At 37.9% G+C, this 23,412-nt stretch overlaps 1 protein-coding gene across 1 annotated transcript in view; it reads right to left on the bottom strand.

Moving 5' to 3' along the window:
• The window catches only part of KIF3A (kinesin family member 3A), a 48,015-nt gene that overhangs the window by 20,634 nt on the left and 3,969 nt on the right, over window positions 1–23,412 (bottom strand). The window contains exons 2-7 of the mRNA XM_006872919.1: window positions 18,374–18,518; window positions 18,142–18,226; window positions 14,611–14,716; window positions 7,319–7,458; window positions 5,979–6,176; window positions 5,518–5,692 (exon numbers count right to left, since the gene is read on the bottom strand). Coding sequence (XP_006872981.1) covers window positions 5,518–5,692; window positions 5,979–6,176; window positions 7,319–7,458; window positions 14,611–14,716; window positions 18,142–18,226; window positions 18,374–18,518 — 849 coding nt within the window. The remainder of the gene's footprint in view (window positions 1–5,517; window positions 5,693–5,978; window positions 6,177–7,318; window positions 7,459–14,610; window positions 14,717–18,141; window positions 18,227–18,373; window positions 18,519–23,412) is intronic.

Genomic DNA, 23,412 nt, shown 5'->3' with positions numbered 1-23,412 from the left:
CCTGACTCCAATCATTGTAGTATGATTATGCAAGATGTTAACATTAGGAAGACCTGGGTAAAGAGTAACCCACAAATACAGGGACTCTCCATATTGTATTTGCATGTTTTCCATAATCTAAGACTACTTTGGAGTCCCTGGATGGTATAGACAGTTAAGAAGCTAAGCTTTTACTTACTGACTGGTGTGAAGCTGTAGGATAAGCACTGGACTACTAACTGTAAGGTTGGTGGTTCAAACCCACCAGCCGCTCATAAACTCTACATAGGGTCACTATGAGTCAGTACCAACTCAACGGCACTTAATAACAACAACAAAAACAACTGCCTTCAGAAAGAGATGTGTCAATATTTCACCACAAAAAAACACACACAGCAAAATAACACCAATCAATTCATACCTATTACCAGTGTAATTCACATCAATAATTATACTGAATATAAATGGATTAAATGTACCAGTCAAGACATATAGAGAGCAGAATGGATAAGAAAACAGGATCCTTTAATATGCTGTCTACAAGAGGCATATAAAAAGGATGGAGACAGCCTAAAAGCCCATCACCAAAAGAATGGTTAAACAAACCTTGGTACATACACACAATAGAATATCACCTAACATTTAATAATAATGACGTATCAGCACAATATACCTCAAATGGATGAACCTGGAGGACATTTATGTGAGTGAAATCAATCACAAAAGGACAAACATTGTATGAGACCATTGTTGTAAAAGTTAAGAAACGGTTTTATTGACAAAAGAAACAATCTATGATGGTTACGGAGTGGGGACGCAGTAGAGGGTTAAGGGGTGGATGAGCTAGATTCATGAGCTAGAAGGTAGACACATGTTAACAGAGGGCAGGGAATATGCAACAAGGAGGCGGCTAGCAGAGGAAAGATGAAGGTAGTGGGAGACATGGGGAGGAATGAAGAGTTAAAGTGAATAGAGAGGTAAACAGTGTTAACTATTGGTACATGGAGGGGATTGCAATCATCATAATGAAGCAAAGTCAATGATTTGTTGAATGCAAAACTGATGATCTGCTCTGTAAATCTTCACTCAATTCACAATAAAGAGTTAAAAAAAACAAAAAACAAAACAGCAGCTATGCTGCTGACTATAGCCTATCCAGAGTGCCTTGAAGGAAAGGTCTGGTGATCTACTTCCAAAAACTCGGCCATATGGAGAACAGTTCTACAGGGACATATATAGGGTTGTCATGAGTGGAAACATACTAGAAAGCAACTAGTTAACTGGTTAAAATTACATCAAAATTAAAAGTTAAAAAAAATTTGTTTTTTAAATGCTTTTCCTATTTCATTGTTCATATGATCAATTCTATTAATGATATCATAAAACTCTACTAGCTGGATTATACAAACAAATGTCATAAGAGCACAAATAAAATGAAGTGTATTTAAAATAAAGGTATGAACTCATTGTTAACATGTAAGAAATGTCATGTATCTTAAAACATATTGGTTATAAATACCACCTAGTGGTCACATTTATAACATCACATTTAATTATCTGAGAGGCAGATGATGGCTTTTATTGAATCAGCACCTTCTGTAAACATCTGTGATGGTGGCATTTCTGGATGTCATCATTCTGACTAAACCAGTTTCCCCAAAGAGAAAGCAAAGGCGTAGTTTCAGAGCCCTTTGTTCACCTTAGCTGCCAATCAGAAAGGATCGATTCCAAGCATGAAGGTACAGGGAGTCATTAAGCACTTATGTTGCTTGGGAAATTTCTTGCCCTCATGAATAAGGTCTGCAAATATTTTAACTTTCTAACAATTACTTTGTTAGAAAATAATTTCCAAAGTAGAAGTTTATGTTCAATTTTAAGTATGAAAGCGTATTACAAGGCCATGCAATAATTTTTTCACTTTAGTAAACTTGGTTTACTTGTGACTGATACTTTATTTCAAGATAAATTAGTATTTGAAACAAGACCTTTACCTGATGCCGCATACAAAAATCAACTAGCATGGATTAAATGTGAATCCCAGAATTATGAAGGCCATCAATGAAAAAATAGGGACAAATTTAAGGGCTCTAATCTAAGGCACACACAGACTACCAAACATTGTGAAAATTGCACCAAAAAAAGATGATTGTGACACACTAAAAATTAAAAACTTATGTGCATCAAAAGACTTCCTCAAAAAAAGTAAAAAAGGAGCCTACAGAATTGGAAAAAATCTTTATCAACAATTCATCAGACAAGGAACTAATATCTAAAATACATAGGAAACTACAACACCTCTACAAGAAAACGACAAATAACCCAATTAAAAAATGGGCATAGGACATGAACAGACACTTCACAAAGGAAGACATTTGGGCAGCCAACAAACATGAAGAAATGTTCACGATGATCACTAGCCATTGTTGTTTTTGTTAGGTACCATGGAGTCGGTTACAACTCATAGTAACCCTGCACAGGGTTTCCAAGGCTGTAAATCTTTACAGGAGTAGAACGAAACGCCTCATCTTTCTCACATGGAATAGCTGGTAGTTTTGAACCGCCAACCTTGGGGTTAGCAGCCTGATTTGTAACCACTACGCTACCAGAGCCATTAGAGAGATGCAAATCAAAACAACAATGAGATATTATCTCACACCAGCACAGAGAAGTTCAAAAAAGAAGAGGGTGTAAACTATCACATAATTCACAATATAAAACATTTATTCAAAAAAAAAAAAAAAAGAAGAGGGCAATAAATGCTGGAGAGGCTGTGAAGAGACTGGGACCCTCCGACATTGCTGGTGGGATTGCAAAATGGTCCAACCACTCTGGAAAACAGTATGGTGCTTCCTGAGAAAGTTAGAAACAGAAATACTTATGATCAAGCAATTCCTCTACTTGGTATTTATCCACTAGAAATACGAGCCATATCACAAACAGACATATGCACAACAATGTTCACAGCAGCACTATTTACAATAGCAAAAAGATAGAGACAGACTAAATGCCCATCAATGGAAGAATGGATAAATAAACTATGGTACATATACACAATGGACTACCATGCTATCTTGAAGAACAATAAGGAAGCTGCCAGCCACCGCCTAACATGGATAAACCTTGAGGGTATTATGCTGAGTGAAATTAGTCACAAAAGGTGGGGGGAGATATGGGGTGAGGTGAGAGGAGGGAGGGGAAGGTAGAGCACAGGGTAGGGAATAGACACATGATAGTTTGGGTGCTGGTGGGGCAATACACAAGAAAGGGGAGGGGAATGGAAGAACAAGGTGGATGGGAGAACATTTAGGCAGGTTTGCATGGGCTAAGTGCGACAGAGGTAATAGTGATGTATGTTCAACCTTGGAACAACAGGGCTCTGTGATGCAGGGATTGAGGCATGGTTTGAATGGGTAAAAGAGGGGAAATTATGTTAAGATGCTTGACTGTCTTATGAATCTTAGTTTCTCTTGCCTACTATTGTAAAATAGACACTTGAGGGGGAGGGAAAGGAATAGTCAGAAACATCACTATAGAAAGCTTGTAAGCCCTAACTGATTGGAATACCTAAAATGGGGCTAAAACTTGCCCAGTTAAAGAGGCTTCCTGCAGAGCCTTTGCACTGCGTAAGACCATAAGTGGAATCCTGATCCCCATCCAGAATCTTCTGAGGTGGGAAATTTCCACTTGAAAAGACAAGTAGACCAGCCTGGAGCAGCTAGAGGAACAGAAGATACTTCTAGAAAGAAAGACCAGCAGGAAAAGTCAAAAACAATAACGACAGTCTGAGTGGCTACTACAAGAACAAGCAAGTTGTTCACTGGGGAACCATCAAGGCAAGCAATCAAGTCCCCTCAGGGTAAATCCCCTTCCAAGACTGAACTCAAAGGTAATACAAGAACAGGCATGTAATCATGCTGGAGACTATGTTGGTATACCGATAAGGGGAAGTGGGGGGAAAACAGCATTGAAGCTGTAAGCTAAGTCTGACCACGTTCAACAGACTCCTGTGAACCTGGATTTAGATCCGGCCAGTATAGCAAGACCTGGGGACTCCTGAGCCCAGGGACAGGGACACAGTCACAGAGAACTACAGCAGAGAGTAAAGTGTCCAGCTGATATGAAGTGAGGGTAGATGCACAAGAACACCCATACTTGCAAATAGTACCCATCTGACCTAGCTTCAATGGCTGGATGATCAGAACTCCACTAGAGGAAGAAAGAAGAAGAAAAGAGTGTAATCTGCTACAATTTGATGAACTTGACCTATATTTATGGAAGCAGTAGCTTAAAACTTTACATTCCCACCCCCTCAGTACACAGGGTTGACAGGGACGGGCAACTTTGACATTGGCTACCCAAAACGGGGAGGGGAAGAGCAAAGGCACAAAGTGACTGGCTTACACATTTTCAAAAGAGAGCTTAGTTTCGGAGGATGCGGGGGGAATGTAGAATCTCTACTGAGTGGTTTCCGACCTGTCTAGACGGGACTGGTGAAAGCAAATGGGGATAAGACTCTTGTGGTTCAATAGTGAATAACGGCTATCAGGACTGACTGTGAATGTTGCAAATGTAAAGGTAGATGTTTTGTTACAAAAGGAAGGGAGTGGTTGATTTTGCAGTCCAGCAGCAGAGGTCCCTGGGACCATCAAGGGAGAAGAGCAGAGTGCAGGACCCTCTCCAGAGAAGCAGCGATGTCAGAGATGGAGGTAGAGATGATGACGTGAAGAGATGGAGTGGCTGGGGACTCTAGATTCAAGGAAGGAGAGAGATCAGGAGGCTGGCGTGCAGGGTATACCCTTTGGTTGTTTGAATGGTTATATATTCAGTATACATACAAAAAATAACAAACAGAGGGATTGCTGAATGATGATGCACGGGGATTGAAATGGAGGGGACCGAAATCATTGCAATGAAATGAAATATGATAGGATGAACGTAAAACTGATGCTCTCCCATGTAAACTATCACCCAACTCACAATAAAAACTTATAAAAATTCATATTTAACAAGTAGTCATATAAAATCCACAAATGATCATAAGGATAGAGATGGAGGTTTAAATTAAATTACTATAACTTTTTAAAACCCTATATGGGCTCAAGCGTGGCAACAACAGTGAGATTGGCCCAGGATTGGGTGGTGTTTCGTTCTGCTGTGCATAAGGTCACTTTGAGTCGGCATCGACTCGATAGTACCTAACAACAACAATATACAAATACTATATAATTTTACTGTAGCATAATAATGAGACTCCTGGTGTGGCACCGTAGGATCAGCACTGGATTGCAAACCACGAGATCGGCAGATCCAACCCACCAGTTGCTCCTCAAAAACGCACTATAAGGTCACTATGAATCAGAACAATAATGAGATGCTAAAGTACTCACATACCAAGTTACCTTCTAGAACTATTCCTTTAAGTATCATTTTTAAGGACTCAAAACACTTCAAATAAGTGATTTTAGCTAGAACACTTACTGGTTAAACCAACATAACTTTAGTTAACATTAAAATGAATTATTTTGATTAAGAAGTTACCTTCTTCAAGCTTTTTCTTCAGTTCTTCTATTTCTTTCTGAAATTGACGAAGCAAAGCATCCTTTGGATCTTCATTAATTCTAGCTTTATTTTTAATATTTTTAGCACGGTTGGCATAGCGTAATGTACTGATAGTTTCATCATAATTGTAATCTGCTGGCCCAATATTTGCACACTGTTGAATTAGAAATACAAACTAAAACATTTCATATTTGAGAAAAGATCATTTTTCAAGCATATGCATACTCTGGCCTTCTTTAAAAATCAAAGTCAAACACAATGTATTTTAAAATTAGACACCATTATGGAGCTAGTGCACATTATATGCTAAAGAAAGAATAACCACAATTTCAAGAAATAAAATAGTCAATAGTTTAAAAAAATGTTACACATGTAAATTTTGACATAAATCAGAATTTAAAAACTGCCTTAAGTTAATGATGCCACCAATTAAATCTTACCATCATGGTTTTTGAATTTCCTCCTAAGGAATCCTGAAGAAGACGAGTCAACTTGGAGTTACGATAAGGCACATGAGTGCTTTTCCCATCAACCAAGGCAGAAATTACATTACCAAGAGTAGAAAGTGAAAGGTTGATTTTTGTAGCTTCTTTTAGGCGCTGTCCAGTAGCTCCAGTTTTTGCTTGTCTTTCTGAACCCTGGTAATAAAAAGAAATAAGAATAAAGCTTACGGAATACAAAAATGCAGAATATTCTTTACAAGGTTTGTTTTTTTTTTAAGGTAATTTAACAGTGAAAAATCTTATATAATGTCTGGAGTTTGCTTCAAACTAATAAGAGGAGGGAAGTGGCTGACGGTAAAGAAAAAGATAAACCAATAAATTGGTATTTATGGGCCATGAGCAGGTAACTGCTGAAGCTGAGCAATAAGGTTGGGTGTACAGGATATCAATATACCATTCTATCTACCTTTGTCTATGTTTGAAATTTTCCATCAACAACAGTTGTTACATACACAAGTATGTTTAGTGCTTCTGTTCTAGCTTAAGGTTTAAAAGCTTGCAAGGAGCCATCTGAGGCACAACTGATCTCTATTTGCCTGGAGTAACAAAGTAAGGAGAGTCAGCAACGGGAGGAGAAATGGTATGTGTGGCAAACTGCCTCTATGAATAACTGTCTCCTCTGCCTTAAGAGCAGGAGAACTGTAGGAGCCCGGCTACCATTACTCAACATTTTGATCAAAGATTCTATAGTAGTATCCTGCTTCAAGGGGGGAGGAAATGAAGAACAGAATTTCAAATTTTCATGGAATGCAGATATTCGGGAGCCATAGAGGCTGGGTGAGTCCCCAAACTACTGCCCTGAGATTATCTTTAAACTTTAAACCAAAAATATCTCCTGAAGTCTTCTTAAAACCAAACAAAAGTTTACTTTAACTAGTAAAGAATGTCTGCCTTGAGCATTAGGCTCTATTAAGATTTATCTATATGGGATCAAATTCATAAGAGCAACCCAAAAGAGCTAGGAACCTAGGAGGCAGTGAATTGATGCAAATGGAGGAGGAACAACTCAGAAAAGGCAGGTGAGAATAATGGCACATCTAAAAGAATGTAATCGATGTCACTGAAGTGTGCATGTAGGAACTACTCAATTGGTGAATGTTTTGCTATACACACTCTCAACAAACAAAATATTTTTTAAAAACACACATAAAAGTAAACAACTTAAAGATCATGTATAAATCACACCTTTTCACTTTAACTTGAATTTACTTATAAAATAAAATTTAAAAATAATAAAATTAGAAGGATTACTCCTAAAATAGTATCCTATTACTTACAGCAAGATCTACAAGATGGAGTTTTCCCATCCTAACATGCATGTTACCATCAACACCTTTCTCACTGCATTCTATAGTAATTGTAAAGATGGCATGGGAACGGGAACTATGTTCATTCATATTAGTTGCACCAACAGAACCTTTAATAAAGGAAGGAAACCTTTAAAAAGTGTAACAGAGAGTGTCTTTAAAAATAATTAAACGTTCAGAAAAAGTTAAAATACATAATTTCATCACAACCTAAATCCAATGAACATAACTATCCCATAAAAGTAGAGCTGTATTTAGCCATTATTAAACATTTCACCAACAATTTATGTTTATAATAAACAATGTGGAATGCTTTTCATGTTAATTTTAATCCCACTGCTACTAGCTAGAAAAATAATTTATACACACACACATACACCAATCAATAGGAGACTTTTAATCAGTTACATTAATACACATACTATGGCTTCCTGAGCATTCATTTAAAAGAATAATATAGACTAGTATTTAATGACATAGAAAGATGCCTATGATATGTCAAAAGAACCATGTTATCAGGAGTATATAATATGATCCCATTTTTGTAAGACAAAAAAAAAAAATCCATTAAAAATATACAAAACACTGTGTACATAAATGAATACTTTATGTGACTATATTCATATAAACAAAGAAAAATGTTTTGCTTTTTATAAAAGGCATGTATTAGCTTTTCCTTAGATTCCAAAGAGTTTTTTACAGTATGTTAATTTTACTCGATTTCAGAGTTATCTGCAGCCACTTCTCACTAATCAACATGGTTAAGACCTGGTCGTTAAGCAAAAATCATCCAATACATGAAAAAGGAGGATGACTGTTACATACCTGCCAAACTACATCATTACACAACTGCTAAATGACTTCAGTTTACATCTGCCAAACCACAGAGAATCATGGCCCAGCCAACGTGACACATACAGCTTTTACCATCACACAAACAGCATTACTCTAGCCCTGAACCTTGGTGTTTGCTACTGCCAGACAAATGTCGTTAATGCGCAAAATAGTTGGATAGAGGTTTTTTTTTTTACTATTATTGTAAATGTAAAATCTCAGCTAACAAGATAATTTAGAACTGAGTAGGCATATATTATTTTATACTGTAATTGTTGTTGTTATTATGTACCGTCGAATCGGTTCTGACTCTTAACGACCCAGCACAGAGCTTCCAAGGAGCAGCTGGTGAGCCTGAACTGCCAACCTTGCAGTTCAAACTGACCTTGCAGTTCAGCACATTAACCCATAGCGCCACACCAGGATTCCATTATCTTATATACCCATACAAAATTTTATGCAAGCCCTGATTTTAGAATGTAAAAGAGTGTTCTTTATTAGCACACAGCCTTATTTAAGATCAGATAACAAAAATAATTACAATGATAAAAGAAAAGTTCAATGAGTGAAGGCCAAGAACAAGAAAACACAAAAATTTGTGATTCTATATAGTCTCAATATTCTTTTTAAGTAAAATTATGAATTTGATTTTTTCCAAAAATGTAAAGAGGTATGAAATTTGCCACCATTCTAAATCACCTGATGATTAGCAATACAGATACATGTTGGATCTTTTTGTATCTTCTGCTTTCTTCCACTTATCATCACCTTCTGCATACATTTCTCCATGTCATCATCTCTACCTCCATCTCAGGGATCACTGCTTCTCTGGGTAGGGTCCCGCTCTCTGCTCTTCTCCCTTGATGGTCCCAGGGACCTCCGCTCCTAGACTGAAAAGTTAATCACTCCCCTCCTTGCTACAAAATGTCTACCTTTACATTTCCAACCCTCACAATCAGTCCTGATAACTACTATTCACTATTGTATCACAAGAGACCTATCTGCATTTCATCAGCCTCGCCTAGACAGACTGGATACTACTCGGTGGAGATTCTACCTTCCTTCATGCCCTCTGGATCTAGGTTCCCTCTTGAAAGCTTGTAAGCCAGTCACTTCTTGCCTTTGTAGCCCCCCCATTTTGGGTAGCCAATGTCCAAGTTGCCCATCCCTGTCTACTCTGTGTGTGGAGAGGGTGGGAATGATCCTTGCTGTGAAACTTACTCTTGAAAAACAACAATACTCTTGAACATAGAATACTTTAGGTGAATTCAAGCCTTGACTTACAATATTAAAGGATTCTGTGGACAAAATGGAGTCCTGGTGTGGCACTGTAAGCTGCTAAACTAAAAAGTTGGCAGTTCAAACTCATCAGCCTCTTTTTGGAAACCCTATACAGGGTCGCTATGGGTCAGAACCGACTCGATGGCACTTCACAACAACAACATACAGAAGACATCCTGACAAGTAGGCCAATAAACTATATCATGATAAGCAGAGAAGAGATTAAAGTTCTCAAGGGTTTCATTTTATTTGGAGCCACAATCAACACTCATGGAAGCAGTAGTCAAGAAATCAAACAACAAATCACACCGGGCAAATCTGTTGCAAAAGACCTCTTTAACACGTTAAAGACCAAAGTTGTCACTTTGAGGACTCAGGAGTGCCTGACCTAAATGACATGGTCAATCACCTGATTTGCATGCTGGACAATTAAAAAGGAAGACTAGAGACGAACTAATGCATTTGAATTATAGTGTTGGAAAATAATATTTAATATACCATGGACTGTCAGAAAAACAAATTTTTGGCAGAAGTACAACCAGGATGTTCCTTAGAAGTGAGGATGGCACCCTCTATCACTTACTCTGCCTCTTATACTTTGGGTCCAGCTCCTGGAGAAGGACATCATGCTTGAGAAAGTAGAAAGTCAACAAAAAAAGAGGAAGACCCTCACCAGAGAGACCAACACAGTGGCTGTAACAGGCACAAACAAGGAATGACTGTGTGGATAGCTCAAGACTAGCCAGTGTTTTGTTCTATGGTACACAGAACTGACTCAACACATCTAACAACAAGAACAACATCGTTAGTGTTGAAACTACATATAATGCTGCTGTACCACTGTCAAGGTACACCCACTATACATCACACATTTGCTCAAGCAACAGTTGTAACAGATTTATGTACAATAACATTAAGTGATTTTTTTGGAAGATTCAGAATATTCTTAGTGTATTCAGATCATTCAATCTTCCTGGGAGGAAGTTAACAGAAAATGCATGCAGAGGATTAGGAAAAAATTACTGAGTTATTTTTTCCTATTGTTTTGGTTACATTTTCCTAATGAATATGTTCCAAGCATTTGATCAGGATAATACAATGAGAGAGATCAGTGGGGAAATCATCCAGATAGACTCCTGGTATGGCGCTGCAGGATCAGCACTGGACTACAAACCACAAGGTCGGCAGTTCAAAACCACTAGCTGCTCCTCGAAAACCCTATACAGGATCACTACGAGTCAGAACTGACTCGACAGCACTTAAAAACAACATGGCCAAGAACACTGAATTCAGAACTTGGTATCGCTGATGTGAAACAGCTCACAAATCATGAAAACGGGGAACTAACAAATTAGGACTTCCTGGATTTTGAAGAGTAATGAAAAGCTGAAGAAGAAAATAGTGAGAAAAAGGAGAGAAGTTGTCTAAAAAATTTTACGGTAACAGGATCAGCTGAAGCCTTTTTGAAACTAAATCAGGAGCTTTAGTTGCTCAAAAGCATAGAGTTAAATAAAAGCTGATCGCTTTGCTAATATAGATAAGAAGATTCTGGAAGCCGTGAAATAAGCATTGAGGAAAAAAGAAAAGGACCGTACAGACAACTCTAATTTTATATACGTTTCCAACCCCAAAGACAAACATAGAATTTATAAAGACTGATAATAAAAGGCATTAACAATGAACACCCTCTGCCCAAAAAAAGTATTCAACTTTGTATCAGAACTGAATTATGATAGAACCTTGTTGTAAGCTGGGGCCTCTCTGTAGACTCAATGCTTCAAACTGCTGACAAGTCACACAATGGGAATAAAAATACACTTTCATTAAAAAAAACTTTCCTTCAAAATATGATGCCTTACTTTTTTGTCAAAATATCTTTTCAGAAATGTGTTTATTTTTCAAAAGGGCTTAGAAAAATGTATCCTACAAAAGTATCTGCATATGTATAAATTCATGTGGCACCGTGGGATAATGCATCAGACCACGGGTTGGTTTAAACTGCAAGATTGTCAGTTCAAATTCACGCGCTCCTTTGAAACCCTATGTAGGGTTGCTGTACGTTGGAACCAACTCAACAGCACCTAACAACAACATACACATAATATTGGTAATAAATCAATGGTCTATTCAGCCAACAAAATGCTATATTGTTGTTGCTGTGTTGTTATGTGACGTGAAGTCGGTTCCGACTCATCGTGACCCTGTACAGGGTTTCCGAGGCTGTAAATCTTTACGGGAGCAGAACGCCTTATCTTTCTCCGGCGGAGCAGCTGGTAGTTTCCAACTACTGACCCTGAGGTTTCCTGCCCGATTCGTAACCACTACACTACCTACAGTGCCACACCAGGATTCCTCCATAAAGATTACAGCCTAAGAAACCCTGGGGAGTAGTTGTACTCTGTCCTACGGGTGCTATGAATCACAATCAACTTTACATCACAGGACAACAACAGAATATCAGGGTGGGTACATGAGAAACTACTAGAGGATGGAACTGCTGGGGATGGGAACTAGGTGGCGGACAGACAATGGGGGGAAACAGACTTGGTTTTCAATGTATGCTCTTATGCCTTTTGAATTTTATACTACTTGTACAAATTATGCATTAAAAAAGGTAGTTTTTTAAAGAAAAACTGAAAAAAATATTACTCTGCAGAATAACCAATTTGCAATGAATTTCACAATGTAAATGTACCTAACTTAAATCTGTGTTTATTTACAAGAAGGTTATGAAAGACTGACACATTTTTAAGTGTAAAGTGAACTATTTCTAGTCCTGGTGTGGTACTGGACTGCAAGGTTGGTTTGAACCACAAGGTCAGCAGTTCAAACTCACTAGCTGCTGCTTGGAAACCCTATACAGGGATGCTATGAGTCGGAACAGACTCAATGACACTTAACAGTAACATTCTCACATCTTGAGTCCTGGTGTGGCACTGTAGCAATGAGTTGGAACCAACTAGATGGCACTTAACAACATACTCTAACCACCTGTACAAAATGAGTACTCATATTGGTTTCAATTCTTCATCTATTTAGGGTAACAGATTGTATTTAAGGTAGCATACTTTTTCTCTATTCCTATTTATTGTATGGCTTCTGGTGTGGTGCTATAGGATCAGCACTGGACTGCGAACCACAAGTTCAGCGGTTCAAACCCACCAGCTGTTCACTGGAAACTCTATACAGGGTCACTATGAGTCAGAATCAACTTGACAGCACTGAACAACAAGATTTATTGTATTGGAGTGCTGATGTAGCTCTGAGGGTTAATGTGCTGGACTGCAAAGTCATTTGAACTCCAACACGACAGTTCAAGCTCACCAGCTGCTGTTCGAAAACCCTATACAAGGTCTCTATGGGTCGGAACTGACTCAACAGCACTTAACATCAACAACATTTATTGTATTAATTTTTATATGATTGTTGTTGGTAAGTGCTGTTAAGTCAGTTCTGACTCACAGCCACCCTTCATAGGATCTCCAAGGAGTAGCTGGTAAGTTTGAACCACTGACATTGCGGTTCAAACCTATGTTGAGGTTGAGTGCTTATCCTATGCCACCACACCAGGATTCCTTTTATGTGATACAGTTTGTGTTTTTATGCTTGGATTGTTTCTACTTGGAAATTTGTACTAAATGCTTAGTTCATGGGCTCCATCTATTAGTTAAAAAGTATTTTCACCTTTGCAATCTTAGGGATTCTTCTAATCCCTTTATACTTATCTCATTTTTCTTAACAATTTTTTTAGTTTTCCTTGAACAAATCTCACATACCACACTACATTAATTCTCCAGCAGTTAATGGGAGGTTTTGGTCACTACTGTGAATGACGTCTTCCGTTTAAAATGTCTAAATCATATTGTAAGTAAATTAACATATTTCTGGTATTTTTTGTAGAAAATTCCAAAAATTCAGATATACAGAAAACAAAGTGAAAGCTCCTCCACACATCCATTCCCACCAATCTTACTTCCCCTAAAGGTAACCACTATTATCTCTGTCTCTTCAGTGTGTATTTTACATATACACATGCAGACAACTAAACACCACACAACACCAGATATATATTTAGTCATTTGTTTGGGTTTATATATACATAATGTTTTGTTATTTTTATTTAATGGTGTAACTTTAAAATCTTCCAGGTTTTTTACATGTGGGGGGGACAACAACACTAGTAAGGTATGCTCACCAAGGAATGGTCAATCACTCAAAATCAAAAGGGCAACATTTACCTAAGGGCAAAGTTGAGAAAGGCTGAGAAGGAGGGAGGACTGGAAATAGAAGCACAAAGAGGAAGTGGGATAACTACAGTTACAAAGAGGAGAAGGCAATCAGTAAGATGAAACAAAGAGTATGATTTGCTGAATGTAAAACTTTTGTTGAATTTCCTATGTATTTATCTTTTACTTATAATTTGTAACTACAGCACTAGTATCAGGCTAGAACATTTATGTCACGAACATCACTTCTTATTTAATCTGAGGCTTTTTATTCATTAGAAAAAATCTTGGAACAATTACTAAAAAGAAAGATAATTTATTTTATTTTTCTTTTCTTATCAACAAAAGGAATGTAGCTAAGTTCAGAGCCTATTTTGAAAATTGAAGGAGATCACCTTAATAAAGTACTTAACGCAAATGCTTGCCACATGGCTTTTGTTGCTGTTGTTGGTTGCCATTACGTTGCCTCTCTGTGTCTGAGAAGGGTGACTCCCTGTGTGCAGAACAGAGCTGCTCCCTAGGGCTTTTAAGACTGTGACTTTCAGAACCAGATTGCTAGGTCTGTCTTCAGAAAAGCCTTCTGGGTGGATTCAAACTGCTTCATCATTTACACCACCCAGGGACTCTGGGTCACACATTAAGTACTCAAAAAATATTACACACTGCTTTAGTTATCAAGAGATGAGTTATATAAAAGTTTCAAAGGAACATCAATGTTAATAAGAAAGAAAATTTTGGCTAGCACAGAAAACAAAGTGATACCTTTCATTCCTATATGATCTCTCTATAGTAAGCAATCAAAGGGGAATATTTTCAAGAAAACAAAATCCAGTCTCCGTGGCAAATTGTCAAACCTGTTTTACTTTTAAGGCAGTCTACTCAACACATAGATATTTCATCCTAATGACAAATGATACTTACGATTTTTGTGGCCCAGTGTCATAATTCTATCCATATCATCAGCATTATTTACCACATAAGCTGATAAATCTTTTATATAAACTCCCACATCAGGTCTTTCTTTGACCTAAAAAAAAAAAAAAAAGGATTTTACCCTTACATCAAAATTATTTATTAAATATCTATTTGTCAGTTAATGATGTCGTCATTATTGTTGCTAAGTGCCGTAAAGTCCATTTTGACTCATAGCAAGCCTGTATAAGGTTTCCAACAAGCCTCCAACCCTGTGGTTAGCAGTCCACTGTTTATCCTAAAGCCCTAATGTACCAATTTATAAGCTTTATGATTATCTGATATTTATGAATATATTCTCATATTTTTCTATTCTACAATGATGGTAATTAAAAATCTCCTACCCAAAACTGTATAAACTGGAATTTCTCAATTAGGAAATTTCTTCAGATTAAAGAAAGATTGTGAACACTTATTACTTATAACCATATTCGTGACTAGCTCTAAAACTATATTTCTCTTACTTTAAAAATTTCTGATTTAAAATAACCTGTGGTACACTCATATCAAAAATGAACATTTATATTCACATAAAAACCTGAACATAAATGTTCATATGTTCGTAGCTGCTTTGTTTTTAACTTTTTTTTTTTTTTATTAAATGTTTTTATTTTGGATTGAGTGAAAGTTTACAGGGCACATCATCAGCTTCACATTCAACCATTCATATAGCTTGTTTCATTACATTGATTATTATCCCTCCATATATCATCAGTTAACAGTGTTTCTCTCTATCCTCTTTAGCTTTTTTTTTTGGTGGGGGGGGGTGGTGGAAACTTGCCTTTTTGGAATTTACAGTCTCGGCTTTTAGGGAAGGTTTTTACATTTGTCTGTGGATATCCAGGGCTCATGTATGAGATTACTAACAAGCATTACTGAATAATCAGATGAGGGACAGTTTGCTATGTCTACTAGGTGGCTAAAGTCTGATCCTCAGAGCCTATGGTTTGGACGGTCAACAACGCTTGGGCCCACAGGGTCTTGACCTCCTGACCGGGTCTGCACGGTCTGCATCAGATTCCTCCTTATTTACTGTTTGTTTAAGGGACGCTGCCTGTCTTAGGCCGTCAGTGCGAATTCCTCAGTCTTACCTGTCATCGAAACTCATTGCAGCATGGCAATGGCTCTGTCTTAGGTTGCTGAGGTTCCACGTGCTCCTTACCCGTCTCTGGCCACACGTCCACCATAAACAGCCGCCATCCGAGGAAGGCAGGGAGGGAGGAGATCGGCTGGGGACCCCATACACAAGACGTTGCCAGCCCACCACCTGCTCTATGGTGACTAAGCAGGATCATTATGCTGAGGTTCAATCAAGTTCTTAGGGGATCTTACTCTCTAGCAGGGGTAGCAAATTAGTAGCCACTCAGTGCTCACTTTGAGAATTACTTATATCAGAAATTTGAGCATGTAGCTGATGAATATCCACAGACAAGTGGGTATTATTCAACAACCTCCTAAAATGCTGTTGAATTAAGTTCCAATCAAGTTCTGGATTACTGAAAGATAACACAAATCTACTTATACCGTGAATAACCTTAGCTGGGAGTGTAATCTGGATATATTGAGTCTTATTTCCCTTAAGTGATGTTCCTTTCTCTAAAGCATTTAGTCTATTTTGTAAATCTTTATCTATTTACTCTTGGATCGTATGAGTGAGACTAATATCCCTAGACAGTTGATTTACATGGTGGGCAGGGCAAAAAAAGGTAACAATTCCTATTAGTGCAGTGATTCTTGACATGAGAGCAAAGGCACATGGCACGTTTAAGGGCCAGGCACCGCAATGATTTGCCTAGCTTCTGATGCTTTGTTTTTAACAGCCAAAACTAAACACAACCCAGGTGTCCTTCAATAGATGAATATATAAGAGGGCTTCAAAAAGTTCAAGAAAAAATTCCTTTACCTTTTCATTCCATTTTTCCATGAAATTTTAAGCCCTGTCATATATAAACCACGGAATATTATTCAACAATAAAAATAACGAGCCACTGATACATTCAACAAACTGGATGAATCATCAGGAAATTATGCAGACTAAAAGAAAAAATTGAATCCCAAAAGGCTGCATATTGCAGAATCCCATTTATATACATGTTTTAAATGACAAAACACAGAAGTGAAAACAGATTCAGTGCTGCCAGATGTTAGGGACATGAGTAGGCGGGAGAGGAGGTGGTCATGTGGTTATAAAAGGGCAACATGAGGACCTGAGGGGGACAATGAGTGTGTGTTAATGAAGAAGGAACAACTCAGAAAACGAGAGTGGTAATGGTTGCACAACCAGAACAATGTAATTAATGTGACTAAGTTGTATGTGTAAAAACTGTTGAGTTGGTGTATGTTTTACGGTGTATATTCTAACAACAAAATAAAATTTAGAAGGAAAAAAAAAAGGAACTTTCAGGACCTTTTCTGTGGATACAGAAAACCTACACACTTCACAGAATCAAATGAAAATGAGAATTGGTAAAACTGGGCACAACAAGGGTAATATCTGTGACTGTATCACTGTTGATATTTAGGTTGTAATACCGCTTTGTAAAATGTTGCTACGGGGAAAACTGTGTAAAGAGTACATGGGAACTCTCTGTATTCAGTCTTCAAGCTGCAAGGAATCTATATTTACCTCAATAAAAATTTCCATTTAAAAAAGTTGTATATAGTATATATTGTTAAGTGCCATTTTATCGGTTCCAGTCCACAGTGATCCCATATAGAATTTCCTAGGAGCAGCTGGTGAACTTGAACGACTGCCCTTGTGGTTTCAACCGACTTTGCGGTCTAATGTATTAACCCACAGCACCACACCAGGACTCCTCAAAAAAGAACACAGGAGTAGAATGCTCCATCTTTCTCCAGTGGAGCTACTGGTGATTTTAAACTCCCAACCTTAAGATTAGCAGTCCAGTGCTTATTCTACGTATATGTTGTTAAGTGCCGTTGAGTTGGTTCTGACCCATAGTGACCCTGAATAGGGTTTCCAAGGACCAGCTTGAACCGCCAACCTTGCAGTTCAAACCAACTTTGCAGTCCAATGCATTAACCCACAGTGCCACACCAGGAGTCCATCCTACATATATAGTACTGTAAAAAAATGTATTTGTATTGCTGTAAATGAACACTAAAAGTGATTATCTTAGGGTGGAGATAAATGGGACTGGAACAACATTTTTCAATTTGTAATTTCTTGTATTTGATTTTGTGTACCACATGGTGTTGTGGGAAAATGCACTGGACCACAAGGTCATTTGAATCACAAGGTCGGCAGTTCAAATACACTAGCCGCTCCTCAGAAACGCTATACAAGGTCGCTATGAGCCAGAACTGACTTGATGGCACTTCACAACACTGGCTGTATTACCTGGTCAAAAAATAAGTGAAATATTGATATTAACGTTTATACAAAAAAAGACTTTAATTTATTAAGACAAGCATTTTATTGCTTAGGAAAATACTCAAGTAAGTTTCATTTATTTTTACCTCTAACCTCTGTGTCTGATCCTTGCCCAAAAGGTCACGTACTTCTTCATTATATATTTCCAAGTAAGACACTCGAACCAAAAATCTATGAATAAAATATTATTTTAAAAAACACAAAAAAATATTTATGAAGAACAATTTAAAAATGTATTTAGAAAATTTATGCCTTTGTCTGTCCTTATGCTTATACTTCTCAGAATTAGGAAATAGTAATTTTTTTTTTTTTTTTTACCTTGTATCACCCTCTGCTTTTGCAATATGACCAAATATGTGAGCGAATGAATTTGGAATGATTCCTCTAAGTTCAGGAACAGCTCGAACACCTTCCATGGTGAAAGTTTTGCCTGTTCCAGTTTGTCCATATGCAAAAATTGTTCCTGAAAAGGAAGGGAATACATAACTTTAAATAATAAAGCTATAAATCAAAAAGTCTTAAAATTCTTTTGGCACTGTGATACAATTTCTGACCTGAATTTTAAATTTATCTAGTATAAATTTTTTCTTTACCATTAACTATTATAATATCCTGTGCCATGATCAATTCTTAGTTTTTAATAAAAATAGATCAAAACCTAAATTCTAAATTAACACTATAAAAACATGAAGAAATTTCTTATAATGTATATATGAGGATAAGTGAAAAATACTGCTCAGGGTTCCAATTCATACATACATGGGCTGATTCCAAATAAAAGGTGTTTACACACATGTCTTTGCAATCAGCGGATGGCTGCAGATAAGTTCGCTTAGTAACTGTTGTTGTTTGGTGCCACAGAGGCAGAACTGACTCATAGTGACCCTATGACAACAAACTGAAACACTGCCCAATCCTACACCATCGTCACAATTGTTATATTTGAGCCCATTGTATCAATCCATTTCACTGGGGGCCTTTCTTCTCTTTTTCACCAACCCTCCACTTTACTCAGCATGATGTCCATCTCCAGGAACTGGTCTCCCCCATAACATGTTCAAAGTAAGAGAGAAGACGACTCGCAATCCTGGCTTCTAAGGAGCATTCTGGTTGTACTTCTTCCAGCAGACTTCTTTGTTTTTCGGGAAGTTTGTGGTATTTTTAAATATTCTTCTCCAAAATCATAATTCAAATGCATTGCTTCTTTTGTGGTGTTCCTTATTCACTGTCCACCTTTCACGTGTATATGAGGTGATTAAAAATACCATGGCTTGGGTTAGGCGCACCTTAAGTCCTCAAACTGATGATCTTTGCACTTGATCATTTTAGAGAGGTCTTGTGCAACAAATTTGCCCAATGCAGTATACCATTTGATTTCGTGACTGTTGCTTTCATGAGTGTAGATTATGGATCCAAGCAAACTGAAATCTTTCACAATTTCAATCGTTTCTGTTTATCATGATGTTATTTATTGAGGATGTTTGTTTTCTTTACATTGAGGTGCAAGCCATACTGAAGGCTGTAGTATTTACTTTTTATCAGAAAGTATTTTAAGCCCTCAGTGATTTGGCAGTTATGTGGTCTGATGTGATAAATAAATGGCTTGTTATTGTTAAGTGCCGTCAAGTCGGTTACAACTCATAATGAACCTGTATAGGGATTCTGAGGAGCAGCTGGTGTGTTTGAACTGCTGACCTTGTGCTTATCCTACAGCACCACACTAGGAGTTCAATAAGAGGATTAAGGGATAGATATAACACAACCATAATTATTCCCACCATGACCCTGATGCAATGTACTGGAGATTCCCAAAGGTTTAGCTTGAAACACCTTTTATCTCACAAGAGATAAAAGGAGAGATATGTTAGCAGAGAGAACCGACTCAAAGGCACTTAACAACAGCAACAACATGTTAGCAGAGAAAGAGGAAAACGCTATCACCAAGAAAGACCCAGGATGGGTACGTGTTCTTTGGACCTGGGGTTTCTATCATGTGAGACTCCAAGATCCAGGGAGAGATTGATAGATATGAAGACACATGGAGGTCTCCAGGGAGTGCTGGGCCTACAGATGCTGAACAGAGACAAAGACCTTTCCTCAGAACCCTTACTTTGATTTAGGATTCCTAGCCTTATAAACCACGAGAGAATAAATTCCTGTTTGTTAGAAAACATGCACTGATAATCACTGGTGATCGGAATGAAAAAGATGAAAACAAAGAAGGATCAGTAGTTGGAAATTATGGCGTTGGTAATAGAAATGATGCTAGAGACCCCAAGACAGAATTTTGTAAAACAACTTATTCATTGCAAATACCATTTTTAAACAACATAAATGGTGACCATACATGTGGACCTTATCAGATGGAACACACAGGAATCAAATCAACTACATCTATGAAAAAAGGTGGTGGAGACACTCACTAACACCAGCCAAAACAAAGCCAGGGCCCATTGTGAACAGACCATCAATTGCTCACAAGCACGTTCAGACAGAAGCTGAAGAAAATTAAAATAAGTCCACAAGAATCAAAACTGACCTTGAATATATCCCACCTGAATTTAAAGACTATCTCAAGAACAGATTTGATGAACTAGAAACTAATGATCCAAGACCAGGAGGAATAGCATCAAGTTGTGGAATAGCATCAAGAACATCAAACATGAATAAAGCAAAAGATCATTAAAAAGACAGAAAAGAAAGAGAAGACCAAAGTGAATGTCCGAAGAGACACTGAAACTTGCTCTTGAGTGTAGAGAAGCTAAAGCAACTGGAAGAAATGATGACGTAAAAGAGCTGAAAAGAAAATTTCAAATGGCAGCTTAAGAATACAAAGTCCAGTATTATAATGAAATATACAAACACCTGGAGTTAGAAAACCAAAAGGGAAGAACACACTCAGCATTTCTCAAGCTAAAAGAACAGAAGAAAAAATTCAGGCTTCAGGCTGCAATACTGAATGGGCAAAATATTGAATGATGTGGGAAGCATCAAAGGAAGATGGAAGACACAGCAGAGAAGATAGAGATGGGTAACTTAAAGACATTGGCAACCTAAAATGGAGGGGCTATACAAGCACAAAGTGGCTAGCTTACAAGTTTTCAAGAGGGACTTTAGTTTCAGAGCAAAGGGGGAAAGGCAGAATCCCTAATGAATAGTTTTCATCTTGCCTAGATGGGTCTAGTTAAAAGAGAGGGGATAAGATTCTTTTGATTCAATAGTGAGTAACTCTTTTCATGACTAACTGCAATTGACATAACTGTAGAGGTAGAAGATGTATAACAAAAAGGGGGAAGTAATTAATCTTACATTTCAGGAACAGAGGACCCTAGGACCATTAGGAGAGAAGAGCATGAGCGGAACATGGGATCCTAACCAGAGAAGCAAAGACACCAGAGATGGAGGCAGAGGTGATGGCATGGAGAAATGGAGCAATTGGGGACTCTAGACTAATGGAAACAGAAAGGCAGGCAGGCAGGAGGCTGGCTTGCAAAAGGTGTCCTTTGGTGGTTTAAGCGATTATACATTCCTGTGTGTTTTTGTGTACATCAAAAAAAAAAAAAAAAAGAGGGAATAGAAGCAAATACTATTAACCAATGGTACATGGAGGGGATTATAATCATTGCAAAGAAACAAAATACGATTGGTTGAGTGCAAAACCAATTCTCTCCCATATAAACTGGCACTCAATTCACAACTTAAAAAATTTTTTTTAAATAAAAAAAGATGTAAACAGTCACTGTACCAAAAGAACTAGTTGAAGTTTAACCATTTGTAGGCAGCCAAAGGTCAACAATCAATGGTACTGAAGGATTAAGTCCAAGTTGCACTGAAGGCACTAGTGAAAAACAAGATTACAGTAAATTATTCAATACAAATTGAAATGTTTCAACAAACTAATGTAGTGCTAGAAGCTGTATCAGTTTGTTGGCAAGAAATGTGGAAGACAGGTACCTGGCCAACTGATTGGAAGAGATCCATAGTTGTGTCCAATCCAAAGAAAGATAACTCAACAGGATGCGCCAATCGAACAATATCATTAGTATCATATACAACCAAAATTTTGCTGGATAGAATTCAAAAGCGGTTGCAGCAGCACATCAGTAGGGAGCTGCCAGAAATTCAAGCCAGGTTCAAAATCGGACGTGGAGTGAGGAATGATCATAGATGACGTTAGATGGAGCTTAGTTGAAAGCAGAGAATACCAGAAAGATGTTTACCTGTGCTTTACTGACTATGCAAAGGGGTGGGGAATATCCAGCCTCTGACATCATTTGGTCTGGCCCTACCAAGTGAACCTCAGTTCCAGCTATCATATTGCTGTTAGGTGTCATGGAGTCGGTACAGACTCAGTGACCCTATACACAACAGATGCCCATTGATGCTGCCACTTTGTCAATCCATCTAGCTGGGGGTTTTCCTCTTTTTCTCTGACCCGCCACCTTACCAAACATGATATCCTTTTTCAGAGACTGGTCCCTCCTGACAATATGTCCAAATATGAGAGCTAACTAGGTTTGGCCATCCTGGCCTCCAAGGAGCACTCTGGCTACACTTCTTCCAACACAGATCTGTTGGTTCTTTTGGCAGCCCATGGCACTTTCAATATTCTCCTCCAACATCAAATTCAAAAGCATCAATTCTTCTACGGTCTTCCTTATTCACTGTCCAGCTTTTGTATGCATATGAGGTTATGGAAAATACCATGGCTTGGGTCAGGCGCACCTTAGTCTTCAAGCTGACATCTTTCCTATTCAACACTTTAAAAAGGTCTTGAGCAGATTTGCCTAAGCAACAATTTCTTGACTGCTGCTTCCATGACTGTTGATAGTTGATCCAAGAAGAATGAAGTCCTTGACGTCAACCTTTTCTCCATCGATAAGAATGTTGTTTATTGATTGGTCCAGTGGTGAGGATTTTTGTTTTCTTTACATTGAGATGCAATCCATACAGAAGGCTGTGCTCTTTGACCTTCATCAGTAAATGTTTTAAGTCCTCTTCACTTTCAGGAAGCAAGGTTGTATCATCTGCACATCACAGGTTGTTAATGAGTCTTCCTCCAATCCTGATGCCACATTTAGCTTCATAGAACCCAGCTTCTCAGTTTATTTGCTCAGCATTGTTGTTGTTAAGTACCATGAAGTCAGTTCCAACTCACAGTGACCGTGTACAGGGTTTCCGAGGCGGCAAATCTTTATGGGAGCAGAAAGCCTCATCTTTCTCCCATGGATCAGCTGGCAGTTTTGAACTGCTGATCTTGAGGTTAGATCTTGAGTTTTGAACTGCTGATCTTGATCACTATGCTACCAGAGCTCCTTGCTCAGCATACAGGTTGAATAAGTATGGTGAAAGAATAC

The sequence above is a fragment of the Chrysochloris asiatica genome, unplaced genomic scaffold, assembly GCF_000296735.1.
Source record: "Chrysochloris asiatica unplaced genomic scaffold, ChrAsi1.0 scaffold00215, whole genome shotgun sequence".
Taxonomy (NCBI): Eukaryota; Metazoa; Chordata; class Mammalia; order Afrosoricida; family Chrysochloridae; genus Chrysochloris; species Chrysochloris asiatica.
The sequence above is the reverse complement of the archived record's forward strand: the minus strand, read 5'-3'. Positions and strand labels throughout refer to the sequence as shown.